Here is an 11,061-nt window from a genome sequence, read left to right on the forward strand (position 1 = left end):
CTAGCTAACTGTCAAATACACGGCTAATGTTAGCAAGCTAACCAGTTAGTTAAATGTATTTAACAACTTATGACTTTTGTTCACCACTTAATAATTGACAACAGACCGAAAAACAGGCGAAGACAACCAGCAAGTTCATGATCAAGTTCATCCAGACAAAAGTGGTCGACTTGTGTTTTGCACAAACTTACCCGAATCTCCGGGGGTTTTCATTTTGAGTGTTGCAAGCTAGTTAACGTTAGCTAGCGAGCTTGATGGATCTCAAGTCAGTAGCGTTTGTGGAAGGAAAAGTCTGAGCTCTTCCTTTGGTTCGGATTGGAAAAACGAGGGAGGAACAAGCTAACGTTAAACTTTCCACCGTTGCTCCACTCGCGGGCCCCTTTGCTTCCACTTTCTTTCCCAATACACCCTTCCCCAACTGTAGCGATCGAGGTAACGTTACTTTCCCGAATCGCATTCAGTTGATGTAGCTCACTGCTGTTTGTCCCACGGCAACTTGGGCTTGTCCTGTTCGAGGTGCAGCGGAACACGGTCAACCGTCCCGACAAGCACACGAACCGAAAACCCTTCTTTCCTTGTTTGCATATACTTTCACGAACTGTCGAGTTGTTTACTCCATCTCAATCGCATCTTCCCCGTTGTTTGACATATCGTCGCTAAAATAACCGTTCTGTAGAATAGCAGTCGGCCTCTCTTTAGACTTTCTTTCTTCCTCCACTCACTAACATTCTGTACTCTGTGGCTACTCTTTCTCCTCCCCCCGGTTCCTCTCTCTCGGGTGTCGTGTTTCGCTCTCTCCTCACCGGGCCGCCCACACGGAGAGGGAGAGGGGGGCTCTAAGGGGCGGGTCACACCCACTCACCACGAGCCAGGGTGGCGTCACTGCTGCGGCGTCGCCATAGAGACCGCCACAGCGACACTGCCGTGGTGACATCATATCCGCGTCCTACGATTCTAGGCCGTCATCACGTCCTTTTACGTCAATCGCAGGTACTTTCTTCTAATTATCTCTTTTCATTTCATGGTAATTGTATCTATTGATGTGGCCAGATTATTAAACCACTGTACAAATGCACAAGGCATTATAACACTAGACTCTGAGCATATTGCAACAGGAACTAAACCACATTTATACAGACTTCCCCCTCTATTTCACATTGTCTACTACACCTCCCTGCTGCATTTGGTGGCAGTGATGGGATAGTCCCTGGCCACCTGCCGTCTCAGACCTTTTAGAAAGCGTAGGCCTTCCATTGAACACCATGTGGGGCTGCCTCTGAAACCGAGAGACGATCATATCCGAAATATAAGATATATCACCTTATGAAATGTCCAGCTTCATGGCCTACATGCATGGCGCCAGCTCGCTATATTTGTCATCAGCTAGTTAGGAGAAAGTATTGCAAATATACAACCTGGTGTCCTGTCACTCAGGCACTAGTCTGTGGCACTGATGCAGAACTGTCACATTGTCAACATGTGCATGTGAGAGAGGTGGCATCATACATGGCAGGTGAAGTGTGTCTCATGAGCCCTATGTACAACCCCAGCTGCTCATAAGAACAGCACAGTAAAGGGTCATCTACTGTGTGTGTGTGACATAGACCAATGCGCAGGGACATCAACAGGATAACACTGCTGTGTAAAACACATTTAACAAGCCCTCTTCCCATGGTGTGATTTACAAACAGGATCTCTCTGTCCTCCACTAGCTATTCTTCAGGAGGGCAGGAACTCACTCTGTTTTCCCAGATAAGCATCAGAGAGCTGGGAGAGAGGTTCTATCTGGGACGCAGCATTCCCAAATCCAGGAAACAGCGAGCACCATCCCGTCCTGTCTCTTCCTGAGCAGAAGGGCCAGCCTTGTGTTTTCCCACGCCAGTAGTCCCTGTCAACCACATTTAGTGGAACATTAGCCACAGCATTGTTTTCTTGCCCCCCTCTTTCTCTTTCTGTCTCTCTCTCACTCTTCATCTCTGTCCTCACTCACTTTCTCTGCCTATGTCTCTCTAGTCTTATCTCTTTCATTCTGTTGTCCTCTCTTTGTCCATCCACCTCTCCTCCTATCTCCATATCGCTCTTTCATTTGAAGAGCACTTCAGCATCCCCCAAGCTCTTCACAGAGGAAGTATGGTTGGAGAGAGAAGCGAGAGATGAAGAATAAAGAAAAAGAGTGAGTCAGGGATGAGACATGAAATTAAACCATTAAAACGGTGGAGAACAAATGGCCTTTCTGTCCATCTATCAATTGCTCACGTGTGTGTGTGCATTCATGTGTACGAGTGTCCTCCCCCCTTTTAAAAGGTGCTCTATGGTAACCCAAGTAGAGGAGATTACATTTTCATAGAAATCTACAGCACAGTACATTCTGAACACTGATAAACACACACAGTGCCTCCCTCCACCCCTGTCCTCCTCCCTCCCTCCACCCCTGTCCTCCTCCCTCCACCCCTGTCCTCCTCCCTCCACCCCTGTCCTCCTCCCTCCACCCCTGTCCTCCATCCCTGTCCTCCTCCCTCCACCCCTGTCCTCCTCCCTCCACCCCTGTCCTACTCCACCCCTCCCACCCTCCATCCCTGTCCTCCTCCCTCCACCCCTTGTCGTTCTCCCTCCTCCCTCCACCCCTTGTCGTTCTCCCTCCTCCCTCCAACCCTGTCATTCTCCCTCCCACCCTCCACCCCTCTCCCACCTCTGTAATCCTCCTCCCTCTTGCCGGCTGACCCTTTTCTGTTTATCATTCACCTTTCTCTCTCTCCCCACTCTTTTCTATTCACTCTTTCCCATGTCCTCCACTTCTTGCTCTCTATCTTCTCCTCCCCCGACCCTCTCTCCTCCCCTCTCTCCCTTTTCAATTCAATGTGCTTTATTGGCATGAAATACAGGTAAATATTGCCAAAGCAAAAGAGTCTGAGTATTCTTTTTCTCTCCCACTCCACCCTCTGTTGCTGTGCCATCACCCCCCCCCCCCTCTCTCACACCTCTTTCTTATTCTTCCTCTGATTCTGTTCTTCGCCGCCTCTCCCTTGCCTACCTCGCCTTTTCTCCCTCTCTCTCCATCCCTCAGTCTTTCTCTCATGTCAAGTTTGAAGTCTTACAATGCTGTCAAGGTTATGTACTTGTGTTAACTACATAATGTATTACTCACATTCTCCAGACTGTTTTTACATAAAACCCACTGATCATGTTTCATAACAACTGTTGAATTCAAAGTCAACAGGACTTGTCATCTTTTTAATTACAGCATGTCAATATAAAAGCACAAGGACTGCCAATGACATTCATGCCAATATCAAGAGAGTCCTGTTTCTATCAGGTGAATAATGTGTGAGGAAAGATTAATGAGTAACAATTCAAAGCTAATCCTTTTTCCTATGTTACCTAATATTTGTTTTCACAACTTTGTTATTGTGTAGTAACATACATTCTACCACAGTTTTGTTGTGTTGACTGGCTGGATAGGGCAGTGGAAACACATTGGTCCAGTCTCTTGGCTGAAATCCTGCTTGAAGGTTCCCTGGATGCTGCTGTTGGTTGTGTACTGATGTATCTCTATTGATATTCCATGACAGAGTATTCTCAGCCACGGTTACTCGTAAGGACGTGTTCATCTGAAAGAGTCATTCCTCAGATCCTGATTTTAGAACACCTTCATGCTTTCCCACACGTTTGCCTAATCTTCCCTCTTTCTCTCTTTCCCTCTCTCGCTCTTTGCTTTTTATCCTGTTCTTCCCTCCGTGCTTGGAGAGTCTCTCCGTTCCTAATGGGAATGACAGACAGACGCTGTGGAGAGAAAGACAGAAAGAACCGGGACACTGGAGCACCCCACAAACATCACCCCCTGACCCCCTTCCCCAGCTAGACCCTCCAGCCCCCCTTCAATATCACCAGACCATATCCCCCCCAAACCCTGGATGAACCTGGTAGATTTACACCAAAACATCCCTCTCCCTTTAAGTAGGGGTGTCCAGAACTAGACTCCCAGTGAGCTGCAGTGTCTGTTGGCTTTTTTCCAACCCATCTCTAACACTCCTTATTCAGTAGAGGGTTGGCCCACCCTGATTTAGGAAAACCTACAGACCCGTAGAGAGCTCAGTCTCGTAGCCCATACGGCAGTGTTAGTGTGCTGGGCCAGAACAAAACCCTGCACACCCTGTGTGTCTCCGAGAGCCAGGACTGAGTATACTGTGAGCCCTAATGCCTCCCTTGGTCTGTCTGTGGCGCTCCAACACAGATTACTCTGTAATTACCAGGGACAATGGGTGTGGTACCCCACTCAGCATCGCACCACAGGTCTGCACACACACACACACACACACACACACACACACACACACACACACACACACACACACACACACACACACACACACACACACACACACACACACAAGAGATTAGGCCTACAGCAAACAGTGGCTATCTACCAGGATTAGGCCAAATACCTGAACAGGGCATAATATGGTGTAATATGCTATGATTCATATGGCTGATGACGTCAAACACAAACACACACACAAGAAGGGATATTAGTCCTAAGAGGTAAAAGCTATGATCCTTTTGACCTTGATTTCTCAATCAGTGTATTACCACATTGTTGTTATTATTATCATAAAAATGTCTACTTAACACCTCAGCTTGGAAAGAGAGAGACACTTTGAGGGGACTGGGAAAGAGGGTTCAAGTAGATGAGAAGGATTAGAGGAGGCCAAAGAATGAAAGAGTTGGCAGTTGAAAGGACAACAAGTTGCCGGGGTGTTGGAGGGTGGCGGTTGATGCCCCTGTGAAAGAAGGGAGAGGGGGAAAGTGTTGAGAGCAAGTAGAGATGGGGAGAATAAGAGTGAGGAGTAGAGAGAGTCAATGGGCTCTTTGTCATCAAATAACTTGTTTATTTTCAAGCTTGCCACTCCAACCGTCAGGATCACACCATCTCTCTGTCTGTCTGTCTCTGCCTTTCTTTCTCTCTGCTTCTAGAGTCAAGTTTTAAGGTCTCTATCATCTTCAACCAATTTGAGGTTTGTCTGTACGTATGTCCTTTGTGTCAGTCAACATTGTCCAGCAGGAGAATTCCTCTGTAGTCTCCCTACCTGTGGCATTGGCATGCGCTCTCTACACAGCTTCCCTGTGTGCATGTTCAGTCTCTCACCATTCTTCTACTCCTTTATCTCTCTCTCTCTCTCTCTCTCTCTCTCTCTCTCTCTCTCTCATCTATAACGGTCCCCTTTTCACTATTCACTCACTTTCTCTCTTTCTTATGTTCATGTTTTTTCATGTTTAATGTTCACCCCCCATCCTCTCTCCCTTTCCCCAGTCTCTTTCTGCCTCCCTTTTCCCTGTCCCTCTCTCTACCAGCTGGTATTTGCACATGAGTAATGGGATTACCACAGTGAGCGGTGGAGCAGGGAGAGAGAAGGGGCGGGAGTCACAGTGGAGAAGACGTAACAGAGGAAGAGAGAGGGGCAACAGTAGGGGGGTTAAGGTGGGGAGAAGAAGGACTGATAAATGAGGAAGTAAACAATTCTGGGTATTCTGATGATTGTAAACGGAATGTCACAGATTGAGTTTTGCCGGTGACATGCAAAGAATCCACGCTTACACACACACACACACACACACACACACACACACACACACACACACACACACAATACGTGTCCTAGTATACCCACAGAAGTCCACCTGACTCTCTCTTTTAGAAGACAGCTTCTATGTAGCACTGGCATTCCAATGCATGCCAGCTTAAAACCAGCCCTGGGCACTATTTCCATCACCCTAGAGCTAGACAGAAAGCCACACATTTAATGTAGGATTACCATGGCAATGACCGAGCTAGTAAAGAACAAAAAGCTCATTTTGCAGTCTGGAAAAGTGTGCAGGGTGGACCGTATTAAAATGGGGAGGTGGAAAGAGAGGGTAATGTGAGCACTGGAGAGAGGCACAGAGAATGTATGTTATATTAAACCAATGTCTGGCAGTGTGTCAAGCCTGTAATACACTGAGTAAGAGAATTAAAGGTCCAATGCAGCTGTTTTTTATCCCAATAGCAAATCATTTCTGGGTAACAATTAAGTACCTTACTGTGATTGTTTTCAATTAAAATGGTAAAAATATCTATATTTTTAGCAAACCGCAATTTCTCAAGCAAGAATTTTGCTAGGACTGTCTGGGAGTGGTCAGAGTGGGGAGGGGGAAACTGAAAACTAGCTGTTATTGAGTTTTGGAACTCTCATTCTTATTGGTCTATTAACCAATTGATGCTGGTAATGCCACCAGGCAGGCCAAAACTTCCTCCCGCCAAAACAGGCTCAAATTTCAGGCAGTCTTATCAAACGGCTCTTACAATAAAAATCCATTATCAGAATTTTCACAGTATTATTCCAACCTCATAGTGTGGCAGTACAGTATGTACAGCATAAAACACAGGTGAATCACATTTTGGACTGCACTGGGCCTTTAATGGCAGAAAGACCATGTTCATTTAGCCATCAAGACATGACACTGACAGGAGTAGAAAGGAGAGATATAAAGTAGGAAGTTAATTTGGGGGTTTTAAGGTCGCGCTGGGTGTGGGCAGAGACAGAGGGAGAACGTGAGCAAGGCAGAGAGGGTGTAAAAGGAGAGAGAGGTATGCCTGGCACTGTGACAGTTGCTATATTGAGCATAGCGTGTGTGTTGACAGTGTCTCCTGTATCTCACAGAGGAACAAACTCTTCCTATTGGCACAGCTGTGAGCTTCCCTTCTCTCACCCTCCTACTCCCCCTCTCATTCCTTCTCTCCCCCCTCTAACCCCTCACTGACCAAATTGTTCTCACCCTTCCTCTCTCAAAACCACCTCTCTCCTCTATTGTATCATCCTCTACCTCTCTCCTTTTTACCCCCCTTTCTTCATGTATTCCCCCTCCCCCTATCTCTTCTACACATGTCATAGCAGGGCTAGAATTAGATCAGGCAACTGTACCCCTCTCAGATGAGCTGGCTGGGTGAGAGAGAGAGAGAGAGAGGTCTGAGTCAGATCCAATCAGGGCCGCCCCTCGCCCCTTCTCTCATCCCCATCACATCATCAGAGCAGGGCCACAGGGCCACTCACCCCCTCCTACCGGATTACACCCCTTTCATCACCCCCTCACCCCACTACCAAATGAAACTCATGCCCTGTTCATCTCATGCTCTCAGAGCCAGTCGGAGTGTGTTCAGATAGAATGGTCTAAGACTAGGAGGCTGTGGTTGGGACCCTGATCCTTCTAGTTGTGCTGTGTGGCATCATTGGCATGTAGACAGCAGGTCTGTGGGTGGTTCAGCTATGTGTCATAGTGTGACAGGCCAGTAGCAGTGTCAGTCTAGGGGCGGGCTGCTCTCACTGGAACATGGAACTACTGTGTTCCACTGGTGAGTCTGGTGTGTGCTGCCCTCCCTCACCCGGGCATGGCTGTGGGTGGTGTAGTAATGTGTCATAACTGCAGGGGTGGGTTGTGGATTCCTCTCGTGTGTGAGTGTGTTGTGTGTGCTTTTAAAAAAAGTTGAAGTTCTGTACAATGGGTTCATTTGTGGTGGGTGCTGATGTAACACGTTATGTTCAAATGGATTTATTCCCTTTGTAGCTTTTATATTGTGGAGAGTTACGGTGTACAGTAAATGCTAACAAAACTAACATTAAGTTGACACTGTATAGCATACTGTGTTTAGAATTGTGCTAAATGTGTTTATTGTAAACAAAGTTTATGCCCTACTGTTGGAACCAGTAGGTCTCCCCCTCCAGGTTGGGTGCTGTTCTGTAGTCCTGGAGTGTGTTCTGTTGGTATGTCTATCAGTGTTGTAGGGGTACAGCCTTGGTTTCAACACAGCTACTTACTGTTCTGGAGTAGATTTCTCTGTACTCTGGCTGTTGTGAGTGATGTGTAATGCCTGGGTGGACGGGTTTCCCTGTTGTGCCCACTCCGTGTGTGGTTCTGTGTGTGTGTGTGGTTCTGTGTGTGTGTGTGGTTCTGCTTGTGTGGTTCTGCTTGTGTGGTTCTGCTTGTGTGTGTCTGCGCGTGTGTGTGTGGTTCTGTGTGTGTGGTTCTGCTTGTGTGAGTGGTTCTGCTTGTGTGTGTGGTTCTGCTTGTGTGTGCGTGTGTGTGCCTCCAGTCTTGTGCCCACTGTGTGGATGAGAACGGCAACGTGCTTCCAGGCCCTCTCTGTGCCCACCCTAGTCACGCGCGAACTGCTGCATGTACGGTGAGGGGGTGGGAGCAGCAGGAGGGTGCTGACTGAGACTCAGCGTGAGTGGAGGAGAGCATTCAGAGAGATGACTGACAGTTGCTACAACCAATCTATCCTTTCAAGGACTGAGAGGGAGCAAGTCACGATATTATATTCAAACTTGGGTTACCTTTGCTACACATTTGGATCCTTACCATCCTAAACGGGGCATCGCGGACGTGGTAAGGGACCTGAAGACCTTTAAATTGGATGCACTGATTGACACACTGGCAGACTCCATCGGTCAATATGGGCCCAGATTGTCACCATAGTAATATGATCCTATGTACACAACATGATCAGTGAGTCATTGTGCGGTGGGCGTCAGAAAGCTGCTGTCACACTCACACACTGTTACCACACAGAGTCCTCCACCTCCTACTGTTGCACATAGACACGACACACACACACACACATACACACACACACACACACACACACATTCAGCACGCACGCATATGCCACGCACAACACACACACTGGCAAACACACTCAGCATGCGCACGCACAGACGTACAGAGAGCGACAGACGGAGAAAGGGCCAAACACAGTCAGTGATGTTTGTCAATCAACAGATGTCCTATGACTCAGTAGAGGACAGAAAGAGAGAGAGTCAGACTCCTCTCCTCTCTGTCCAGGTCTGCTGCGTGACTACTGCTCATCTGCTGGGTTTCATCAGTTGTTGGTCTGTCACTGATAATCAGCTCCAGGCCTCCACCTAGTGGTGGTCTACTGCTAGAGCATGTTGAGCTGACACCTAGTGGTGGCCTACTGCTAGAGCATGTTGAGCTGACACCTAGTGGTGGTCTGCTGCTGGAGCATGTTGAGCTGACACCTAGTGGTGGTCTACTGCTAGAGCATGTTGAGCTGACACATAGTGGTGGCCTACTGCTGGAGCATGTTGAGCTGACACCTAGTGGTGGTCTACTGCTGGAGCATGTTGAGCTGACACCTAGTGGTGGCCTACTGCTGGAGCATGTTGAGCTGACACCTAGTGGTGGTCTACTGCTAGAGCATGTTGAGCTGACACATAGTGGTGGCCTACTGCTGGAGCATGTTGAGCTGACACCTAGTGGTGGCCTACTGCTGGAGCATGTTGAGCTGACACCTAGTGGTGGTCTACTGCTGGAGCATGTTGAGCTGACACCTAGTGGTGGTCTACTGCTGGAGCATGTTGAGCTGACACCTAGTGGTGGTCTACTGCTGGAGCATGTTGAGCTGACACCTAGTGGTGGTCTACTGCTGGAGCATGTTGAGCTGACACCTAGTGGTGGTCTACTGCTAGAGCATGTTGAGCTGACACCTAGTGGTGGTCTACTGCTAGAGCATGTTGAGCTGACACCTAGTGGTGGCCCTACTGCTAGAGCATGTTGAGCTGACACCTGGTGGTGGCCTACTGCTGGAGCATGTTGAGCTGACACCTAGTGGTGGCCTACTGCTGGAGCATGTTGAGCTGACACCTAGTGGTGGCCTACTGCTGGAGCATGTTGAGCTGACACCTAGTGGTGGTCTACTGCTAGAACATGTTGAGCTGACACCTAGTGGTGGCCTACTGCTGGAGCATGTTGAGCTGACACCTAGTGGTGGCCTACTGCTGGAGCATGTTGAGCTGACACCTAGTGGTGGTCTACTGCTAGAACATGTTGAGCTGACACCTAGTGGTGGTCTACTGCTAGAACATGTTGAGCTGACACCTAGTGGTGGTCTACTGCTGGAGCATGTTGAGCTGACACCTAGTGGTGGTCTACTGCTGGAGCATGTTGAGCTGACACCTAGTGGTGGTCTACTGCTAGAACATGTTGAGCTGACACCTAGTGGTGGTCTACTGCTAGAGCATGTTGAGCTGACACCTAGTGGTGGTCTACTGCTAGAGCATGTTGAGCTGACACCTAGTGGTGGCCTACTGCTGGAGCATGTTGAGCTGACACCTAGTGGTGGTCTACTGCTAGAACATGTTGAGCTGACACCTAGTGGTGGCCCTACTGCTAGAGCATGTTGAGCTGACACCTAGTGGTGGCCCTACTGCTAGAGCATGTTGAGCTGACACCTAGTGGTGGTCTACTGCTAGAGCATGTTGAGCTGACACCTAGTGGTGGCCTACTGCTGGAGCATGTTGAGCTGACACCTAGTGGTGGCCTACTGCTAGAACATGTTGAGCTGACACCTAGTGGTGGTCTACTGCTGGAGCATGTTGAGCTGACACCTAGTGGTGGTCTACTGCTAGAACATGTTGAGCTGACACCTAGTGGTGGTCTACTGCTGGAGCATGTTGAGCTGACACCTAGTGGTGGTCTACTGCTGGAGCATGTTGAGCTGACACCTAGTGGTGGTCTACTGCTGGAGCATGTTGAGCTGACACCTAGTGGTGGTCTACTGCTAGAACATGTTGAGCTGACACCTAGTGGTGGCCTACTGCTGGAGCATGTTGAGCTGACACCTAGTGGTGGCCTACTGCTAGAACATGTTGAGCTGACACCTAGTGGTGGTCTACTGCTGGAGCATGTTGAGCTGACACCTAGTGGTGGTCTACTGCTAGAACATGTTGAGCTGACACCTAGTGGTGGTCTACTGCTGGAGCATGTTGAGCTGACACCTAGTGGTGGTCTACTGCTGGAGCATGTTGAGCTGACACCTAGTGGTGGCCCTACTGCTAGAGCATGTTGAGCTGAATTTCCTTTAAGACCTTCAGGGTTATCACAGTGCTAGAACAAAACAATGCCAGACAAACATTCTAAAACAAGAGCTATAATAGAGATGAGAAAGTGATCTAGAGATATTAGAGTGTACTGTACTGTTTTAAACACACCAGAGGCCAGGATCATCTG

General features: G+C 48.4%; 1 protein-coding gene across 2 annotated transcripts in view; it reads right to left on the reverse strand.

Moving 5' to 3' along the window:
- Positions 1–857, reverse strand: part of LOC106576393 (Ets2 repressor factor like 3) — a 74,270-nt gene extending 73,413 nt beyond the window's left edge. For both annotated transcript variants that reach the window (XM_045718727.1, XM_045718726.1), the window contains exon 1: positions 192–857. In XM_045718727.1, coding sequence (XP_045574683.1) covers positions 192–213 — 22 coding nt within the window. In that variant the 5' untranslated portion in view covers positions 214–857. The remainder of the gene's footprint in view (positions 1–191) is intronic.
- Between the last annotated feature and the right edge of the window lie 10,204 nt (positions 858–11,061).

This window comes from Salmo salar, chromosome ssa05, assembly GCF_905237065.1.
Source record: "Salmo salar chromosome ssa05, Ssal_v3.1, whole genome shotgun sequence".
Taxonomy (NCBI): Eukaryota; Metazoa; Chordata; class Actinopteri; order Salmoniformes; family Salmonidae; genus Salmo; species Salmo salar.